The 23,680-nt window shown below is 42.3% G+C and overlaps 1 protein-coding gene across 3 annotated transcripts in view; it reads right to left on the minus strand.

Moving 5' to 3' along the window:
• LOC144931681 (nuclear receptor coactivator 2-like) overlaps positions 1-23,680 on the minus strand; it is a 96,898-nt gene that overhangs the window by 53,860 nt on the left and 19,358 nt on the right. For all 3 annotated transcript variants that reach the window (XM_078855826.1, XM_078855827.1, XM_078855825.1), the window contains exon 3: positions 4,199-4,307. In XM_078855826.1, the coding sequence (XP_078711952.1) occupies positions 4,199-4,290 (92 nt within the window). In that variant the 5' untranslated portion in view covers positions 4,291-4,307. The remainder of the gene's footprint in view (positions 1-4,198; positions 4,308-23,680) is intronic.

Genomic DNA, 23,680 nt, shown 5'->3' on the forward strand with positions numbered 1-23,680 from the left:
TGACACCACCATGAAAGAAACTGCAATAATTCACAGACCTGTACTACAAAATGTATTCATTTTGTTTGAAGACCCTTTGTATCCCACCTGTGCTTCTAATATAATGTAATGCATGCATTACAATTATTACTTTCAACCAGAGACAAACATGGGGGTAGATAATGTGGATGACCAGAATATTCTGCTGAATGAATTATAGATAAACTTAAACATTTGGAAAATTATATTTGTATAGCACATGTCAGTCATCATCATGGCTTGGCTTCGCGAACGAAGATCTAGGAAGGATATCCACGTCTTCTGCAAGCACGCTGGTGGCTGACGAGGCCTATGCGGGACAAGCAGGTCCTGCCACAACGGCTACAAGTATAGGTCTGATCTAGGATGGGTGCTGAGGGATCATGGTTCTTCCTCTTCCTACTTTGTCCTCCATATGGGCCCTGCGGGTATCTTCGAAGAAGGAGGTGGCCTGGTGGACTGTGTGCCGCCAGGAGTTGCGATCAGCTGCTTGTGTTGCCCACTGACGGTGATCGATGCAGCAAGCAGTGAGGGACTTCTTCAGGGAGTCTTTGTATCGCTTTCGTGGTGCCCCTATGTCACGATGGCCAGAGGACAGTTCCCCATACAGCACAATCTTAGGTAAGCGGTGGTTCTCCATCCTGGCGATGTGCCCTGCCCATGTACCACAGCTACATTTGACAAAGAAGGGGACTCCCGTTTCGTTACACTACCAGCCAGATCTCATCAAATTATTATTTTATTTAACAACAGCCTCCTGCAGACATAATATACTGTGGGAGAGTACACTTCTATTCGACATTACCAATAACCCCAAGCAGTGCATGCATGCACGAGGGCACTAGCAGTTGGTGCAGTCCTTTACCCCCCCCCCCCACCACTTCATGCTATGCTAATCATGGTACAGTCCTAAACCACAGAATCTCTCCACCAATTGCATCCAGGTTAGTCATCCTTTTCCAAGTAACATCCAAAGAGATTAAAACCAACCCATGACCCGAGCAGCTCCCGCCTGCCAAATGGAGATCCTTAAAAGTTTTTGTTCACTGTACCAACAAGCAATAATCAGGCCGTGCTGAGCTAGACTAGTGTGGCTCAAGATGCAGCGAGTTGTTTATGCACTGAAAAACCCGAGCCATGACGTCATCGGACTACTGATGTTATGCGCAATTAACACGTCATAAGTGCCACTCCTGGCCCTGCCTGCCACCGAGCCAGATCCAGACTTTTTATGCGACCAGAGTGCCATGGTTTGGTCACAGCTCGGCACGGAAATTAGCCAGTGGAAAAGCTCAAACAATGAGGGCTCGGTGTTGGATCAGCTCGCCTGTGCCCATGGAAAAAGGACAATGAAGTCAACATGGCCAGAACCTTACAAGTAGATCTCCTCGGAGAGGTGAACGGGATAGGAGGGTGGCAGTGAGATATTCCCAAGGCAACATGCAAGGTGGAGATGGAGCAAATAAACCAACTCAAATGCGGGAGCCAGATTGGTTGTCGCATCGCAATGTGATATATGGCTTGGGGAGGCCTGCAACGAGCAGTGGATAGATCGTGACTGTTGCTGCTGCTGATAAAAGGAATCCTTCATTTTAAAACTTCACATTTGGGTATTTTGTGTCAATATGAACCAAAATAATGATTAACCTCACCCCCAAATTCTAGCACCTGTGAATGATTTCATGGAAGAGATGACATGTAAAGATTGCCCCATGATAATGTGCAGCAGGACATGGAAATGCGATGACGGGACTTATGGGACGCAGTAAGAAACATCCCATTTTCATGACATCCATTACTTACACAAATATAGGTCATGCACACGTCAAGCTTGCTTTGTACTGTATGTTATTCTCCTTGGCTTTTGAGAAAACGTGTTTGAGCTTGAAATCTGTGTTTGCCCTCCTGGTTTAATTATGGCTACAAGTGGTTTTTGACTGCATAGACACAATCATTGGTGTACAAGTTCTCTAAGAAACCTGATGGGACTCCATCACAATTCTCAAAAGAAGATCCCCCACCCCCCATCCCCAACTCTTGAATTCATCCCAGATGAATTAAAAGTTGGAAAAAGAAAATACAGGCATGGCAAGCATTACATATAAATAAAAGTGCTCCACATGTGGATTCATTTATGTTGTAGGAGAGCTATATATGCTTTGAACTTGCCAGTAAACACTGGAAACTCAAAATTACGTGCTATAACAAAAAAAGTACTGCTTCGTTGGCATTTTCCATTAGTTATAAAATCCGGGGTCAACTCTTGTCAACACCGCAGCCATTATGCATTCCTTGTCTTTGTCGACATTTAAACCAAAACTTTAAGCTTCCATCCATTAAAACAAGTCACCAATATTCCAGATATCTTGCTTCTTCTCCAACTCGCTGAGTTGGAGCACCTTCAATCAGAGACTCGTCATATTTCGAGTGCCCATATGCTCATGGACTTACAGTGCACTATTGCTCTCTGTGTAATGAACGCTAACATTACGATGTAATTTTTTGAAGTCATTATTTGTCTTTGCAAATGGCACATATAAACTGAAATATAAGAATTCAGCAGCATCATATGAATAGGTACTAATCATTAGACTTTTACATGGGTGGCACAATTAATTTTCTCAAAACTTACAACTCGCTTGGTAACTTTGAAACATTGTTCAAAGGGCAAATAATGAGGTGCTATTGTGCATGGATGCATTGTGTCCACTGGCCTGGACAAGTTGCTCATTTGTCTTGCTGTAGGAAGGAGGTCAACTACATTTATCTTTCTTAGGCCACAACTGTCCACGTCCTGCCAAGCATCTTCTCCAGAAGCCATGTGGGGCTTTGTGTGGCAAGGGTCAGACCGCCGATCATCTAGACTTACTGTTTGTGCTATGGGGTCCCGAGGCAACCCAATGTGAAGTTAGCTAACGCCGACACCCTCTTTTAATGAAGAGGCAGAGCCATTTACGGGCTCCCCTTTTGAAAACAACCAACAGGAAAGATGCGTGGGTAATAAGTGGCATCACCTGCCACGCCATGATTGCTGCAGAGCAATGGCGTATCTCACAAATTGACAAATGTATTCATGAGAGAGGGTAAAAGAAGGAGTCGTGTTGGCGGAAAAAATAAACATTTTAAAGCAAAAAGCTTGGCTGTGTACATTTCAAGCAGGGTTTGTTCCCTTCATAAACCTTCATGGAGTTGCAAGTGTCCACTTTAAAGAAAAACATTAAAGAATAGTCACAAAGGGCAATCCTTTATTTTCCTCTGGACCAAACAACATCAAAAGGTTTCAATGGACCCTTCTTCACAGCATCGCTCATACAGCATGCTGCTTTGCAAAAAAAAGTGAAAAAATGAGGCCAGGATTGCCATCTTCAGAATTCCACCCTTGAAATCAAAACAGCTTCAAGGCACAAGCTACATACCCTGCCAAAATTCATGACTAATGGAATTAGCTTGCAAGGGAGACTACACCATGAGTTTTGTGACAAATGTAATGCACATTTATTTGGTGTGTATTTGTTATTACGATTATCACTGCACATTCTCTTGTAAGTGGATTTTAGTTTATGTGCATGTATAATTGGTGAATATAATTACAAGTGTACAAAGGTGAAACCATGACTGGAGGAACATTGAATACGTATATAGAATTTTTGAGAAAATATTTTTTCGTAATCACAAACTTCAATACATGCATAAAAGATGCAAGTTTGATCTTTTGCATTATTTCCCAAACATATAATCAAATCAATGATGCAGAATAATGAATGAGGGGCCGCCAAGGAATGAAACGCGTCTTGATGATGCCCAACAAGGAGATGGTGCAATGAAATCAGCTCGTTCGTAACTGCGAGCTGATCAAGAGATGGCGGTGACTTGGGGAGGTCTTCATCCATAAGCGGATTATCCATGGCTGACAATGAAAAAATACACTATGCAAGTTTATAATTTCATGTGATTAGACCTCTTTCTGAATACATGCAATTATATATTCCAATCCTATCACTGGCGAGCAAATGTCTTTTGAGCAAATAAGGTTGACAGTCCCCTCAAGCACCTTCGTGAAGGAACCGCATCAACGTGTAAAGTTGCACCGGTGACGAGGAGCGCTGTCCACAAATTTACAACGGCAAATATATTTTTCGGCAAAGGTCACACAAATTTTCAATGCAATGGACCCCCTTACCTCGTCTTGAGTGGATCCGACGAGGATGAGGACTTGCGCTTGCGCGACTCGGAGAGGCCGGGATCCACGGCACTTTCCCTGAGAGTACTCATCGTGTGCGAGGCAAATCCTGCAATGGGAACAACACATTGACCACTGAGAACAGCCGTGTGCATCTAAATATGCAGGGGGGTCCCAATGCCTCAGCTTTTGACTCCAACAGGTAGAGCATTATTTATTGTGTTCATCTCAAAATGCAAACACATTACATACATTTCATTACATTTCATCTCCAATAATGGACGATAAAAATGCATACCAAAGTTAGGCAATTTAAAGACATACATTTAATGCATTTTTTTGTGCCTAAAATTACCACCGTTCAATATACAGAACATTTAAAAGACAGGGTAACTGTTAATTATCACTTTGTGCATTATGCCAGATTACCTATGTACAAGACCCCATAATTAAGTGTAAAAAAACCTCTCAACAAATGCATTACGAGTTCCTCTATTTTGTAAAAAAATTGCACTGTACTGTGTATAAAACACGAGCGAAGGCATATTGAAATTGATGAACATGATGGGCTGCACACTCAATCCCCAGTGCATGCATTAAGTACATGTGAGCTAGTTGTGTTGATACACATCACAGCATTTTTTTTATAAAGTACTTTGTTGCCAAACAAAATTGTATAGATCTAGTCACTGGCATTGGTTATTTGTGTGGTTTATTTATTAACTGATTACAATTATTTGCATGTAAAAGTCTCAATGACTCTTTCTCAGGAGCATCCCTGTCTGCTTCTCATCCTGAGTAATATGAAGGAAATTTTCAACATTGGGAAGTTGGCCAAGAAAAGTTACATTGTATGGTAGTTTTAGCGATAGAGTTAACCAGAGAACCCAGAGGAAACCCATGGAAACAAAGGGAGAACATACAAACTCCACAAAGAAAGGCACCGGAGTCAGGAATTGAACCTAGGTTCGTCCTGCTGTGAGGTACAAGTGTCACCACTGCACCACCGTGCCACCCCCCTTTGGCGGTAAACTTAGGAGTGAATTGCTCTATGGGTTGTTGTTTTTAAAATCCTTTATATTAAGTTCACTTGCTTGCTTGCGCGCTTACGACCGTGCAAATCTTTCGGTCGTTTTTTAACCCACTTCCCGTGATCCAATCGAGCTGACATTTTGCACACAGACTCGTTGTGCGTGACAGTTTATTTTTGTAAACATTTTTATATAACTTTACACTTTTAAGGAAAAATTTTTTATTATATTTAATTACCAATTTCTTAATGGTGGCAGGCAATCATCTGACCCATAGGTGGCAGCCATCTCAAGCCAGAGGACGAGAGGACTCTAGCCGCCACGCATATAAAGGATTTATAGTGAAAAACTTTGTTTTTACGGGTTAATTTGTTCTTGATAACATGTGAAGTGGTCTTGGTCTACAGTACAGAACAACATAACCTAACCCAAGAGGTCTAACTAATCATGTCCACCACTCAACGGATGCATGCCAGTCAATGTTTGTATACATAAAGCTAAACAAGGCAGAGGAATGAAGTTTCAAAAGCAATGGCTAGAAGTAAATACAGATGTAAATAAAGAGGGGAACTGTGGACTGTATGCACACATTGCCGTGCACTGTATGTATTGACACACTTGATTTCAGCTGCAAACCTTCTAGCTACACATTCTTTAAAAACAGCACCGTCCAAGAGAGATATGCCTTTAGCAAGAAAAAGTACGGAACTTATGGAAGTAGAAGAATCCACGACGATAGAAAAAAAATACATGACACTTAAAATAAACTCCCCTTCTCTGCAGCCCTTTTAAGAAGTCACCATGAAGTAATCTTGTCGCAGATTACTTCTAGATGCATTTGTTCTTGGAAAAGTAATCCAGCAGTGGCGTAAATGTCATAAATATATCCACTCACAAGTTTCCCACGAGTGGTCTACCAGTATTCCTCAAGTCATCATAATATAGTCACTTATACGTGGTGGCAAATTCACATTATCCACTTTTTGAGCAATTCGGCAGTGGTCTCCCAGACACTTTATATGAAATCAATTAAATTACCATATTTTCCAGCATATAACCCGCGGGGTATACCACTTTTTACAAACAAATCAAGACCCTGCGGGGTATATGGAGGTGTGGGCTATCCCAAGAATATTTTACACGTGTGACATGTCATAACTCGTTAAATGTTTTCATAGTAGGACTATCCACTATGCAACACTTACCTTTGACTAAAGCACTGCGGAATAAACGACTCGCACTAAAATTGCACATGTTGTCACGTTTTAAATTATTCGAATTGTTTGTACAATGAAACGACAATGTTTGAAGTGGGGGCACTTTGTTTACCTGCGACGGGAGAGCTGGGAGGAGAGAGAGGTGGGGGGGTTGGGGGGGGAGGCAACGGCGTTACCGTAGTGCCGCTATTGTCTGCGCAGTGTGCAATCTACCAGTGCTAAAACTGTACTTACTTATCGCTATGTGTTACTTATTTATTGGATATTTACTTTTGTTACGTATTTACTGTTTTAAGTTCACTCGTTTCCGGTTAGTTAGTTTTCTTTGTGCACGTTATGATTTTAATGTTAACAATTGATAGTGGAATGTATTACAAATGTAAACTTCGTATTAATATGATGGAATTAAGCTGCGGTAACGACGTTAAAGATATTAATGCATGCGGGGTATATGGAGGTGCGGGCTATCTGAAATTTGTTTTACACAAAACGCTATTTTTGCGTGGTATATGCGTCTGCGGGTTATATGCGTATGTGGGCTATATGCGGGAAAATACGGTACATCAATTAATTTAGCCAAAAATTAGAGCTCTATTTGCTGTGTATGTGTCATGTGCAAAACAGAATAGTAACCTTTCACCGACTCACATGACCACACTATGCGTGGCTTGGTGTGCTAATGTAAGAGCATTAAAATGCTAGTATTTTTGCAAATGGTATAACACGAAAAGGAAATTCTTCAAGTTACTTAGACACATGGGCACCAAAATAAATAAATAAAAACTTCTACAGATACAAGGAATCACCCACAAGTTCCAAAAACTATTCCTATTATCCACATATATCCAGCGATAAAATGCACAAAACATAGTTGTCTTCGTAGACACATAAAGAAAATATGACCCACAAATGGCATCCCCAAAAATCAATGCGGTTAATGGAAACTTCACTGTATATTATTTGGATTTAAACTAACATATTAGTTATCCCTGGGGAAAGTGCTTGCTATGTATTATTACTACAAATAATTATTGTAAAAATAGATTTCATAGTTGTGAAAGGCACGAATATTTTGCCAAAGAAAATCGAATTGGTAACATGAATGTCCACACAAAACACCATTATTCAAAGTAGCATCGTAACCATGCTACTAGGCCAATAGTGTACATTGAGGTCATAGTGACCATACACATCACAATGAGAACACAGGGTGCTGTTCGCAGAATGTGTAAGGTGGGCTACAATTCTGGATAATGAAGCACCTCAGTTGGTGTGGCTACCAAAAGAAAAGAAAAAAACACCTCGGTTGAAACCTCCACCCTCTGAGGGGGCACTATGCACACACAGGATATCAACCACAGTACTAAAGATGCATAGTAGATTCTAGATTTGAAGCTTTCGTGACTGCAAGGATTCATACTCTTAGGTTTTTCGGAAAAGTCAAGTAGGTAAAAAATAAATAATAAAAATATTATTGAAATAATAATAGAAATAACCATGCAAAAAAGATTTAACTGCACATATTTGGACCATCTTATTTGACAGGTACTATTCTACTTTACCCAGTGTTGACATCCCCAGCGTTTAACAGCACTCTCCTCTCCTTTGTTGCATTTGGATTGCCAACCAACATCGAGTAAAATATCAACAAGATGCACCAACTGTTCTCTTTTAGCCCCGCCCCCCCCCCAAGACGTTCCACTCATTGGCTTCCACATTCAGATAACCCCCTCCCCCTTCCCTCCCCCTTAACTTGTATTCAAGAGCTTGACTCTTGGAATTTTGCCTCACTTGAGACAGTAAATCTAGCTGTGACGGTCCCACCTGATGACGGAGACTTGTGTTGCCTCCGAAACGTCGTGATTTATTATTTTATTTCTATTATTATTTCAATTATATTATTTACTTTTTACCGACGTGACTTTACCGAAAAACCTAAGAGTATGCATAGTAGACTTGTAATCGAGAAAAGTACTTTCGTTAAAACAGCCAGGCTGGCTTCATCAACAAAGTGCAATTGCACATCGATAGGCCAAAGAGTAGGACAGCCGGCAGTATTTACTTAAGACTTTTACAACACACCGGTGTGCTGTACTAGTGACGAATTTGCATGTTCTGTTTACGTGACAACCCTTACTAGTTAGATGTGTCGGGTGATGGTGGGTTTTAACGACACATTTATATATTTACACGATCTAAACCAAAAAAACCTCTATTATGGACTTTTACAGCCATATGACATTCATCATGTCCAGTATCATGAAAGACTTAATCAACTTCTCAGTTGTCAATTAACAAATACATCGGGTTAACATCAACAGGGTTAACCTTAAAGTGAGTATTCCATTAAGGATTTTAAGTGATGCATTTTGGGAAATGAAAAGTTATCTCTGCCAAAGAAGTAAAAACAGCGAATGGGAAAAGTGCTGGACTTAAATGAAAAACAAGATCGTTGCCAGTACAGTAAAGATGGTGGCTCTACAATTCAAAGGGCTACTCAAAATGTTTCTAGAAAAATATGGTTTATTGCTAAATAGGATACATTCTATTCTCCGATTAGCATGGTTGGCTACGTAACGTGCGAAAGAAGTTCAACATTCTTGGGTATTGCAATATGTTCAGGAGCTAAAGGTCAATGTCCGAGGTCTGCTAACCAAAACAGGGCTTCAGGAAAGTTTGTGTAGTTTTGCTATTCCTCCAATAAAGGAGCCCAGACTACAGTGGTGTACTAAATGGTCTATTAGTTTGGGTTGCGTAGCCAGTCGCATTGTGGCTTGTCTTTAATTTTACATTTATAAAGGAGATGTGCACAGACTGATTTTTTTATACAGTTGATGGTACCAGTGTCTTTGAGGAATTTCAAATCCAGGTGGTCGTTGTTTGGGTCTAGAATGAGGTGTTTATTCTGGACATTGGCGTTGTTCCAATGTTCGCCAGCTTTCTTATGGATCTGGGTGAGATTATAGGATGGTGACAGCACGATCCCAGAAGGGAGATCGGAATATTGTTGAGGTTTCGGTTGATGGGTAGGTTGCCATTGGCAAGAATACGTGGAAACTCCTCGTCTCTGGATATTTGGTGGCAAAATTGTCGCCAGAACATGGAGCTAGGGGATTGGTGTCGATTTCAGAATCCCTGTTATGATGTACATCGTGTTATTTAATTGTGCATCTAGCCGTATTGTGTACAAGCTCCCGGACCAGGCTGAAGCACAACACTCGACAATTGAATAGATCAGTGAGAAAGCAGCAGTTTGCAGCACATCAGCTGAGGCGCCCAAGGTGATTCCTGCAGGCTTCTTGTGGGGTGGGGACAATAGGGCCTCTCAACCCACCCCGTTCAGCAATGAAGAGGGGGAGCTGAGGGTCTGCTGATCCCGGCGACCAAGAGACTGGAGGGGATGTCTGACTCCGTTCGCCTCAGTCTGGGAGAGAACCACTCGTGACGAGTGGGTCCAAAGTGCAGCCACCTTCGACTACAGGTTGGAATTCACGGGGCATGCCTCAGGATCAATTTGTAAAGAAGGACCAATTTGGAAAGAATCACACCTTCTGCTGGAACAACGTATAAAGGTAGCCTTGTTAGCATAGTTGTTGAGACTCCTGGAAATAGGGGCTAAGTCTCAAGGGGCAGTGGTAGTCGAGTTTCTACTCATTTCTTTATGGTCCCCAAAAGCATCTGGGGTTACAGGGCTATTCTGGATCAAAAACGGCTCAAAAGACATCATATTTGCTGGCATCGGTCAAAAAAGCCCTGAAGCCAGGCGACTAGTTGGTGTCAGTGGACCCGAATGATGCATACCTTCATGTGCCAATTTTCAGAAATCAGCACAAATTCTTGTGTTTCAGCTTCTGAGGGAGACACTGGGAGTTCCAAGTTTCTGCATTCAAGCTATAGGCCTCCCCAAGCTTTTTACCAAGGTGTCGGTTGTGGTCATCTCCCACCTGCGGAAGGGTGGCAACCATGTGTATCTATACCTGGATGACCTCTTGATAAGAGCAGAGTCCGAGCGGGCTGTGTAGAGGTCTGTGGCCAAGGTGGTGTGGACCTTGCAGGTGCACAGGCTCGTCGTGAATGCCCCCATGTGCAGTATGCAGCCAGTAAGGAGGTATAAACACTATGGGGCCATCATCCAAACCCTCCAAAGAAGGGTTTTTCCCCACAGAAAAGGTCAGATGAATCAGGGCAGACGCAGTCAGTTTGGTGAACAATGATGGTGGAGCGGGGAGACACTTCCATGGTAATCTTGGGTAATATGGCGACGTTGGACATGGTCCCTTGGGCCAGAATCCATATTGCGGCCCTGCCATGGTGCCTCCTAGCCACTCAGGACCCCTTTGTGGGTGACATGCAGCAATCTGTGAAGTTCTAAGTCAGCTAGGCAGGACCTACTGTGATGGCTCAAGTCTCCTTGGTGGACACAAGGCATTCCCTTCAGGGCGCAGGTAGAGGTGGAGACAAACGCAAGCATGTTCGGCTGGAGGGCATGCTGCCAGAGCAGTGTTGCAAGTCAAATGATGAGCAGAGAAATAAGAGCATCAATCTCCTCGAGCTCAGGGAAATGAGTGGTGCTGTTGGAGCAACAGTGATAAGAAAATATGTCTTGGTTAGATGCAACATGACGGCAGTAACCATGGTGAACCGGCAGGACTCTCCATGGTTTGACGAGCTGATGCGCGAGTCAGCCCACCTCCTGACAAGGAAGGTGGATAAGAGGGGGGGGGGGGGTAACTGCTAGCTCGTCGCCTCTCCGAGGTTGACAACCAATCAGCAGGTTGGTTAAGTCGTGAGACTCTGAACCCGGGCGAGTGGCCGTTGCATTCCAGGGTTTTTCAGCTAGTTGTCAGAAGAATCGCGGTCCACCGGATGGACTGGTTTGTGTCCAAGGAAAATTAAAAGTGAGGCAATTCGCCTCAACGCATCAACAGCAGGAAGCTATGGTCATGAATGTGTTGGTCGGGGGGACTGGAATACTTCTTCCCCCTATTCCCATTAGTCCCAAAGTGTTGGAAATATTGCGAGGTAAGGAGTTCAAGCAATTCTGACTGCCTGAAATGGCCAAGGAGCTCCTGGTTCTCAGACCTGATGTCCATGATGGTAAGCGAACAATGGCAGCTCCAGCCAAGACCAGACCTGCTCTCACAGAAGGGAGTCTGGTTTCAGGGCCTGCAGGCTTTGAACGTGATGGCATGGAAATTGAGGGCAAGGTTCTCCAGATTTGGTCTGGACAAAGGGATGCAAGATTTACTTCCGAAATCCAGTCGACAGTCTATTTGGCGGGTGTATACTTTCCACTGGGAACATTTTCGAACATGAGGCCAAGCAAAGGGTCTGAACCCAGTATCCTGCAGGGTAGCAGAGATTGTAGAATTATTGGTGGAGGCCTTGAATAAAAGGCTATTGTTGGTGGCCTTAAGGGTCCGAGTGGCGACTATCGACCATCGCTAAACAATTTAAAGACGAAGACATGGCAAAAAGCAAAATAATGAAGGTGGTGTTGAGCCTCACATGGGGAACCCACACGCTAAAACAAAATATGAGAGGGCATGACCCAGAGGCAACTTTAAGGGGGGACTAAGCCACGCCTAGGATAGGGGTGGAGCCTTGGCAGAAACAAACTGCAAAGTGAATCGCGACGCGTAAGGGTGAACCGATTGAAAATGCCTTTTCATAGTTTACAAAAGACAGACAAAATGATGACAGTTGTCTTTTTCATTTGATCAAATCAGAAAAAGAATCAGCTTATAAAACACAACTGTGGTTTGAATCAAACATAACGAACAAGTGTATGAGCAAATTTACAACACGAACTCTAGTTTTTGACATCACTTTTCATCTTCCCGTGGCTTCCGAGACCACAGCTTAAGCACGGATTGGACAAAGTATTCAGTGTGAACAGGGGTGAGCCAAGGGGACCGGATAACCGTGGCAGCTCCTGTCCCTTGCCGACTCACTCCCTATAGTGCAGAGCAGAGTTTCCATGGGCACGGCAGTCCGTTTCTCTAGCAACACCGCTGTTGCCACGGACACATCCAAAAAAACAAGCCCGAGTGTTTTGCTTTGGTGCAATTCTCCTGGCTCTCCAGCAAGCAAGTGTAAACTAGCTAACTCACAAATGCAGGATTGTTCTGGTGGAGGGCAAATCAGATGTGTTGAGCTAATACTTAAATCCAAATGCATTTCACATCTCATCTCCTAAGATGACGCATTTTTCCGTTGACATTTTAAAAATATATAAATGTACGCATACATTCTGTAAAGAAATCATGTTTACTGATTGGCGATTGGTTGCGCTGTGAATGCCAAAAATAATTACTGTCACGGCAAATGCATCACATAAAAAATAAACAATGTGCTCATTGGCTTTCCTGTTTCAATGTTAGCATTGTATGTATGTTGAACTTCTTTCGCTCCATACATAGCCAACCATGCGAATCGGAACATTGCGTAGAATGCAGTCTTACAAGCCACACCCTCTTCATGTGACGTAGCCCATTAAGATTCATTTGACCTTTTTGATATTGCCACAACATATTACATAATCATAGATGGCTATAAAACACATTAAGCTGTTGCATGTGGCACACTGCGGTTGCATTCACCTGAAACCTCATTTTGTAAGGCAATCATATGCATGTTATGTTATACCTAACATAAAAGACTAAAAACTTAACAAGATGAGTGTCACTCTACCGGGGCCCTACGTCATATCTATCAATGTGAAATGACAACTCAGGAAGACCTTGGTGACAAATATAACTAAAAAGTTTAACAATACTATGAGTTAAATGAAAACCACTCTACAATTTACTGCAGTACTATGGTGTCCCAGTCTGAAGACCAAGTTTCCTTATTCCGACTCCCCACTGGACCCAAACTGACCTTATATTCTACTGGAGAAGGGTGAAAGCAGAAAATGCGATCAGTTGCCGTAAAAAAAGAAAATCCTATCAGGTCCAATGCTCTTTGTTTAAATAAACATTGCCCAGCAGACCAACCACAGCAATTTTGTCAAAAAGCAATCCTTGACGAGTCTAGTCTGAAGTGACGCGCTAACGTAAAACTAAGCGACCGTGACCCAGAAGGCAATGTAATTCAACAAAGAAACTGTCTTGCTCGAAGCAAATAATGACAACGGTGAGAATCTTGAGGCTGCAGAGAAGTGCAACGAACCGTCCACCAATGCGGACGAGTCGGCTTGACCTTGCGTCGCGGGTCTTCATGCCGCTGCACCCTTGGCGAACCAAGCAAGCACGTCAATGACAATTGTATCCATCTCACTTAGGCAATGACTGTATTCTCATGATGAAAGAGAACAGGCTACAACATGCAGTGCAGCCGCATAAGCTGTGTAATTAACATAGGAAACAAGAATATGAGCAAACTGCTCGGAAGATATTGTCTCAATCGGTTACACTACTTGATGAGCTGGAAGCCAATGCTATTAAGAGTAAAAAAACTTTAAAAAACATGAATGGCACCTCACTACCAAGCATGAGCCACTTAAGTGAATGCTTATGTAACCTCCATCTCCACCTGGTGTGCATTGTATTGTTTGCATTAGTTCGTTGGGTTTTACTTAAACTTTGTATTTCAACAAGTATATTAGAGTATCAATCTGTAGTACTGATAAACATTCTAATTTTAACATGCTAAAATGTATGGACCAAAACAATGATCTGGTTGCCTGAAAATTATTTTGGTGTCCGTGTATTTAATACGATTGCTGGCATATCTATGAATATGGAAAGGTCTTTGATAAATCTCGAGACAATAATAATTAAGAAATATATGACAAGACCCACCTACCAGTATAACAGTGTAGTCAGTAGATTGAATTTGACCATAGCACAATAGGCTGTAATATTCGTTCTTAGTGCATGGAAGCAATTGTCGTGTTTAATTAATACATCATTATGTATTAATTAAACACGACAATTGCTTCCATTTTTTGTATTATTTACTGGCACTTCACCTTCCATACTGCTTTTCCCCTTCAGACACTGGATTGTCGCCTACTTAAGCTGTCACATTTGCTGACTTTTCACTGTCCTTTAAAGCTGCCCTATAATCCATCCATCTACAAAATAAATGTCGTGGCGTGGCGGTAAGGTGCATTCTTCAAAAAGCTCTAGTTTCAAATGAAGCACCATGAATAAGCAGAGTGACCAATAACTAATTTCACTAATTAACTTACCAGGACCTCAATACACTTCCATTTAAAATAAAAAAAAAACTTTTCCAATCATAGGCCACCACATTGTATTACTGTTTGTGATTCCATGTAAGGTGCTGGGTAGACTCCACCTTGGGTTCAGAATTCAGCTTCTAGAGTCCTTAAGTGCACACCGTGTCGTGAGCACACCACACCTGCTCACCTCTTGGCATTGGCTACCAGCAGTCAAGTATCGAGTGGACGATAAGATCCTGCTGCTGACCTAAAAGGCTATCAAAGGATTAGCCCCACAATATTTGAAGGAACTGATCCATGCTTACACTCCAAAGAGGTCCCCGGGCTCTCCGGAACGCCTTATTCTAAGTACTCCGAGGTCAAAGCTCTGTTCCTGGGGCGATCGGGCTTTTGCCAGTGCAGCTCCCAGACTATGGAAAGCTTTGCCTTTGGTAATAAGGCAATCAGTCGTGAGAGCTCTTCAAGTCTGTCTTGAAAGCTCACCTCTTTAAATTGGCCTTTACCCCCCACAAGTTCTGGCCGTTTACCCTGGTTCTGCTTATTTCCTGCTTTCCATACATAGCAAAATGGGCTCTATGGATGAAATGTCAATTATTATTATTAAATAGCAGAGTACAGTAGAATGTTGTGAGAGGGGGGGAGGCACTTGTGCTCTCAACCAAGTTGGCAAACAATAAATCCATCACAGGATATAAAGTTTGCCGTCAGGAGATGTACTCGGTTCTGCCGGGTGTATGCTGCACTCAAAATTGCCCTCGTCATTTCATTCAGACAATGTACTTGTATCCCCTTCAATTCATGTCTAAACATAGCTTTCTGTAGAAAACCTTCACATGTGCAGACTGCAAATGGAATGTCCACAGAGCCACTGCCATATTGTGAACATTTTTTACATTGACCATTGGTCCCTTTTGTAGCCACTTTGCAAATGAACAAGATGTCAAATTCAGAAATGGTTGCGTCATATCTAACCATCCCTAAATATGTGCCATTAGGCTCACTTAACTATCTCACTAAATTAAGGCTGCTTAACTGAATCTCAACAACGTGCTCTATATTCATTTTTGCTATATTCGTGTTCATTAAACATTTGTGATGATATATAAGGGTTAATCCAGTGTTGCATTTAGCCAAGCAGAGATCTACACAATTGACCTGACAGCCAAGAATTGTTGGTTAATTAGAAACAAAATCAATGTTGATATTAAAGCAACCAATAAGTGGATCAAGTCCAATAATTATGCTGACATGCATGTTTGAATGCATTAACGTTGCTTGTGCACATAAAAATGTTAATCGAATGTAAGCTGCTCGTGGGTGGGCTTCCTGGGGCAAACGGTTCTAATTACGTATCTCATTGGTGGACACAGTGTGCCTTTAAGTTATTTATTGAAAATTTAAAGGGCAATTGCTTTGCAGCTCTTGGAGCTAACACCTGTATTCAGGCAGTCTAAAGAACAGTGAAGTGTAAATGTTACGCACAGGAGGGAAAAAAATGCATTGGACCCAATTCAGGGGCAACATTTCCATAGCACGATGACCTAATTTCATAGCCCTAGCACTAAAAGCCCATCTAACTGACAGTCAGGGAATGGAAAATTCGTAGTAATTTCGGTGGTCAGGCACACTTACAGTGGCTGCAACCCCCCAGCATTCAAAACAACAGCTTTCACTCCCTACAATCGACGTAACATGTGGGTTACACAACGTACGAAAACTATTCACCGTAGTAAGTGACTGAATGCCAAGGCTGTCAAATCACAAAACACGCAATTGGCTGGAGGCAAGTCTAACGAGTAGTTCTCCATTGCAAGACGTTCTATGTTTCCTCCTTTCCTTTTAATAAAACTACGTATTATTCATATGACAGATGAACAGTTTATTAGTTTATTTATTGGAACTTGATCATTTATTTGTATCTTATATTAAAACAGTTTACTATCTGACAAAGGGTGTGCAAATAAAGCACTTATGAATAAAAAAACATTTTAAACATGTGCTTCACCCTGGTACTTTACACCGAACCTGTTTATACAAATTGCAGAGACATGAACAAATGAAATGTATAGACATTTTGTACATTTTGACTTAAAACTTTCGTGCCTGCAGGAATTCATATGCTATGGTTCTTTCGGTAAAGTCACGTAGATAGAACCACCACCCTGCCATACATAGCAGGGGTAACCAAAAATATTTCCCAAATTATGAACAAACACAAGACCCAGTTCCGATTTAACACAGTACATAAAATTCGTGATCTAATCCCATCTGTGACAGACGATTCCTGACATGCAGTATCCCGGCGTCTACAAACTAAGCTGTATCTGCGGCAGCAGTTACATTGGGGGAACTAAGCGACATGTATCGGACCGTGTCCGTGAACATAAGGCAGATTTGAAACATGGTAGGACAAATACTTCTGCAGTGGCTCACACGAAATTGATTTCTCTAAGATGATGGTACTTTGCAAGCCTACTGGCTATCAACAAAGATTCGTTCATGAAGCCATCCATATTCACAGACACAATTTCACCAGACAGGATGGTTATAAGCTCAGCAATCATTGGAAAGATGTCATCAACCACTTTGGGTCATGACTTGATTTGTGTTTTCTTGTCAACCTCCACCGTCAGCAGTGTGGGCGTGTGGAGCGAGGTGCAATGCTTTGATTGGTGTAGATCTACTGCCGGTGTCGGAGCTTTCTCCTACATTAACATTAGCTGCCCCATCCATCTCTAAATCTTGATACACAGCTTGCCCCCAGAGGCTAACCTCCCTGTTCCTGATGACGACCGCTTGTGCTGCGATCGAAACGTCGTGATATTTTTATTCACTTTCTGTTTATTATTTTATTGTCATATATTTTTTCTATCTCGTGACTTTACCGAAAGAACCATAGAATGGCATTGTGTACAGTCCTGCATTTTTTTTAATCTCAGCAACACTATGCTGCACATCATATCATCAGAATCAGAATATGTATTAACACTGGAGAAATCTGATGAGCTATGAAGCTCTTTTTCACAGATGTCCAGTGGGGGGAGGTAATAACATTACCACAACAAACAATACAAAAACACGACAGGAGTGCAAAGAACAAGGTAAACAAATCACCCCAACACATACAAATAAAACGAAACCACCCACATCCTACAAGACAAAGCCCACTGAGGCATTAATTTATTTTTCAAAAGGGAACTGGTCACAAATGATAGCTCAACAAAGTGATTAATCATTTAGACATTCCTAGCAGCAAAATAATCGAAATAGTATAAACGCATGTTTCCAAATTATTAAATGGGAGACCGTTTACAAATGTTCTGCCTATCACTGGAAAACATGCAAAAAACAACTTTGGATGGTATACCCACACATACTTTGGATAAAATGTACTTTAAAGGATAAAGTATTAACAACATTCATAGTATTGCTCTGTTAATTACACCCCCCCCCATCCCCTTGAACAAACGCAAGTCAGACAATAAACTCCATTAAAAAGTTTTTTTTTTTAAACAACGATTTTATTAACAACTTCGTTTAACTCACGGTCTTTGAGAAGTATGCTAATAGAGCCTGAGACAAGTGGCGTCTGCTTTTTGTGCGAGCCGATTCCACAGTTTAGGGACCGCGGCATTTTTGACCTACACAAATATATATACATAATAAGATGTCCATACAAAATGTAAATTGCTTTAAAGTAGCGAAATAATTGAATAATTGATGCCGAAATTGATACAGGCATGCGTTGTCACGGGATCTGAGTACGTGTGCACAATGTGGAATTGATTGGACAACGGGAAGTGGACGAAATTTTTATTACAAGATTTGACCACGACAGAGGAATCAAGTTAAGTGAAACCATTGAAAAACAGAGCACTGTGAGAGTGGCAGTAAACTGCTGGCTATTAAAATGCTATAGTTTGTCATTTGTTTTATTTGGAATGCCCTGGTAGCAAGATATCAGAGTTGAGGATTCAAGTTTACTCAGCATTCAAGGCGAATAACTGTGTTGCAGAACTAGAATGAAATAAACTTGCAGTCTTCCAAAATGTGTTGGTTTGAAAAATCACCTGGACAGTGTTTTTCAGAATGCCAATGTGTGTTGGCATCATACAAAACGGAGAGATTTGCCACACTTAATAAATAAAATACTCCCTGAATGCCTGCCAGGACACCAAAAACCCAGCCTATACTTTGTAAAGAGTACTTATATAGATGAGGACATTTATGATTGATGGTGATATATAATTACTGCTGAGAAATTCCATTACGTCCCTTGCCCAAAATAATTCAATATGATTCCTAATTGGATCATGAGGATACAGTATAGTCTATGGGGAATTTCCAGTGTGTTCTCCGGAAATCTTTGAAGTTTCCACCAGAATATCAAGTAATTGCATGATGCAAGTGTAGTGACATAGAACGGGTCATTTGGGCGCGTAGCGCTGGTTGCTGGCAGAGGGGGATCTGAAGGTGCAGCAGCCCAGTCTGCTAGCAGGGCACATGATAGGCCGGAGAAATGGATGCGGGGCAAAGGTGACAGAGAGGATATGTGAGTTGAAGCCCAGAACCTTCAGAAAGGGGCGTGGCCGAGGGCGGAGCAAGGCCACGCTGGGGGGATAAAAGGGAGGCCCCGACTCTGGGTCGGGGCTGTCGTCTGGAATGGAACTCGTGCTACGTCCTCGTCTTCACCTCCTCGGCGTTGTTGGTCAGGCAGTGTGCCGGCTGTCCTGACCAAGTATATAGTTATCCCCTGTGACTGTCATGGCTGGAATAAATGAGAGTGCCTCCTACTAGTGTCTCCGAAGTGATTCACTACACGTGAGTCACCATTGATTCACGTGTAGTGAATCAAAGAAAGAGATCGACCAACTTAGGATTCATCAAGAGAAACCCCATTTATATAATTGGCAATTCTTGCATTCCCATTCAAATAAAAACATATATTTTCTGAGATGATCTTAAGGCGACTACTCATTAAATAAATGTAGATGCAGGGATTCTATTTAAATGAATTGGGATTTGTTTGACACCCTAGGAATCGTCTATTAAATCCCTATTCATTAAAAAGGAATTTCCTCAATATAAAATATAATCACCGATTCTCATGGTGAATCTAAGTATCGTATTACCACATGCTAACCCTGTTATAATCCCACTCAAGTGAATGTATAATTTAATATGGGATGTAGCCATGAGTCAATTGTGATTTCTGCAGGAATCGTTCACAGTTGAATTGTGGGATTCGAAAATAATTGCTAGAGGAATTGCCTCGCAATAGTGAATATGGTAAAGAATGATGATGATGATAATAATAATGGTTCTGGTTTCATGAAGGGAAATTTGTAGCCCCAGATACTGATGTTTGGTCACACTCATTACACAAAGTGCTTGCCACAAATAAACCACAGTACCTTGCTGATCTCACCAAGGAGCAAAAACCATCACGCAAACTACGGTCATCCACGCAAACTACGGTCATCCTCGCAGCGGCTTTTGGCTAACCATTGAACAGATTGCATAGTGCACTTTCAGATGCGCTTCTGTAGCCATCCGGAACACTCTTCCTTCCGATATTAGGAAGCCACTGGGCTATGCACTTTCAAATCTCAATTGGAAACTAATTTATTTACAACTCCTTTCATCGCATCTCTGATTAGCAAGGTTGGCTATGTATGGTAAGAAATAAGTTCTACATACATGCAAGCAATGCTTAATGTTCACAGTATCATCATTTTCAGTCTTTCCCCGTGAAGAGTATGTCTACACGATCACCACATTCCCATGAGCGGTGCAATGCAGGCTGATGAGGTTCACGCACTGGACAAGTGGGTTCAGTGGGTTCAGACTGGATTCCCATGGCAGCCTTATTAGACTAAGGCAGCGCTAACAAAGTCGTGTGACTGGCTTTTAGTGGGCTTTGTAGTACCTGTTACTTCGGGAACTGTACACTTTCACCCAGGCCTTCCTCTGATTAATTGTGACCTCACAGGGTCAACTTGGAAGTGAGAAGCATAGTCAATGGCATATCCTACTGCAGTCAATTTCATTGCGGAGTTTCATGACGTAAAAGATGGTAGAAAAAACATGCAAAATATTTTTAGCTTGGGATAGCATAACCTAACCAAAGTGAACTCTAAACCTAGTATTATGTTTTAGGTAGGAGCCAAGTCGATGGAGCAGCGTGGCTCTTAAAACGTTGGGAGAAGAAAATGCGGCTAGATGGGCCACTCCAGTGGTCATGGATGTAAAGCACGAGGGTTATATTTAGAGGAATGTGTGCTAAATAATGTGGGTGGGAATAGGGGCTAATATATCCTTGAATACTATCACATGTTAAGGCTTCAAGAGATGGCCACCTATGTCGAAATTAGTTTAAATATAAACGCACGGGTTAACATATGAGCTTTGTAGCCCTAAAAGTGTTTCAACCAAATATGTCTTTGTAAGTGTTACGTTGTTTATATAGCATTGTTTTAGTAAGTTTTAAAGGGGCTTGGTTTGGCCCGATTTTTTTTATTTAGTATAGATTTATACTTAACATTTTGATCTGTATTGTATTATGATGGTTATTGGGATCAAACATCGAAATGGAATTTTTTGCACTTTTTATACGCAGCATGGACGGGTGGTGCTTTTTCTGTAGGATTTGATTGTTTATGTATGTGATGTTTAGATTTGTGTACAATGAATTTTAGGTGTATCTTGTAATTTTATTGTTTGTTGCGGTTGCACCCAAATCAAGAACCGAATGGCTCACAGGGCAAATCTTAATAAATGAAACTGAAAACTGAACTGAATAAAACGATTACACAATAACAAACAAGAAACTTTCACAAATGTATGAAATTATTCGCGGGAAGTACCCGGCATTGCCCGGGCGAACGCATCGACCCACACACACACATCAACTTACACACACACATACATCGACTTACACGCACACATGCATACATAGACTCACACACATTGACTTGAACACAAACATATGGACTTATACAGACTCACACACATCGAACTACACACAAACATATGGACTTACACATACATGGACTGACACACATAGACGCACACACACACACACATCGATTCACACACGCACATAGAGCCACCCACATACACAGCGACTGACAGACAAATCGACTTACACACAGACATGGACCCACATACACACACATCAACTGACACACACATATCGACTCGCACACATCGACTGATACACAATCGACTTACACACACATTGACTTACACGCACAGCGACTTACGTACAACAACGACGCTTGTGCCAGGCTATGTGCACCTTGAGGTCACGTAAAGTGTCGAACGCCTGCTGGCAGGAGGTCACGGGGCAGACCCAGGTGCCACAGGTCAAATGACTGAGATGACTGAGATGACTGGCTGATGCACCTCCTGTGCCCCCTACTGTGCCAACTTGCTGTGCTTTAGCCACCCGGCGCTCCGCTCGTTGTTGTGAGCATCGCTCCTCCACCCTCTGTTGTTGTTGGAGGGCGACTGCCTCCAACCGCCCAGTAACGTCTTTCACGAGCCTCCTCCACAGAGGCCGATCTTGACACCGCTGGTACCAGTCATCGGCAAGTCCACTCAGCTCCACATCCTCCTGTACCACATCACTCCATCTCTTCTCTAGCCCTTGCCGCGCCCATTTAGCCCCATCGATCCGGCCGAACAAAAGCTGTTTGGGCATACGGTGATTGGGCATGCGGGCTACATGGCCCAGCCAACACAGCTTTGCCTGCCGGAGGAGCTCACCGATGGGACTTTGTCCAGATCTGTCGAGGATTTGTGAGCTCCTCACACAATCCAGCCTGGTTAAACCCGGGATTAATCGTAGGCAGGCCAGCCTAAATGTTTCTAACCGGCAGAGATGTTCCATTAGGGGGGTCCACGTTTCGCAAGCGTAGAGAAGGGAGGGAATGACTGTGGCCAAGAAGACCCGAAGCTTCGTGCGGAGCGACAGATAATGCCGCTCGACTGATTCGGAGTGAGACCTCTGCTGTTAAATCGGAGCCGGCCATGAGCACACTGCCCAGGTATGGGAAACTCTCCACTCTCTCCACAACTGCCCCATCACCGATTGGGAGTTGTGGGAATGGAGTGCCCGATGGTACAAAATACCCAGGCACACACACGCATGGACTCACACACACATACATGGACTTACACAAACACATCGACGCACACACACCACGCACACACATATATGGACTCACACGCACACATCGACGAACACCACACACTATTACTTTTACATTTACTAACTTTTTAAATAATAGTTTTCTATCTATGTGACTTTAGCGAAAGAAGGGAGAGGGGAAATGCACGTGTATATAATAAGTAATTAAGAGCGACGACGAGGGTGTTCCGCCATTTTAGTACATTTTCCGCGAGCAAAACTGGCAAAAAAAATGAAAGTCAACGAATAATAAATCAATTAATCCTTGCTGTGATGATAGGCAGATGTGCACCAATCAAGCGTAATTGGTATACCGTCACTGCTCAACCCCCGTACTGAGGGGGCACGTGTAAATGTGAGAATGAAGATGTAATAGTAATCAGTATATTTGTTTTGCCCCTGTGCAGTAAGTGATATTAGGTGGCTGCTTATGCCTCAAGAGTACAGAACAAGGCTATTCTTCCCCTAAAACTTGTTTTTGTGAGCAGGACAGTGATATTTAGAAATGTACCTATTTTCAAAGAGAAAATGTGTGCATTTGTGTCATTGCCTCACAAAAAGACATGGGCGCTAAAGCAAGTTTGTGGGGAATAACCATTTTGTAAACCAATTTTAGAGTACTTACTACTCAGGGAGAAAAATCGTGTTACTTCGATTAACTATCATAAAACATTGGTTATTGTGTAGCATCTAACCTATAAAATAACAGTAATGAGTCAACAGGAATCTTTATAAATGTTTTAAGGGAGCTGTAATAATGTGAGTCTTACGTTGTGCAGTGTCCACACGAATGAGAATTCCCTCCCCCGTCCAAACGCGTGTGAGTTGGTAGGCTCCAGCACGCGTGCC

Source organism: Lampetra fluviatilis, chromosome 4, assembly GCF_964198595.1.
Source record: "Lampetra fluviatilis chromosome 4, kcLamFluv1.1, whole genome shotgun sequence".
NCBI lineage: Eukaryota > Metazoa > Chordata > Hyperoartia > Petromyzontiformes > Petromyzontidae > Lampetra > Lampetra fluviatilis.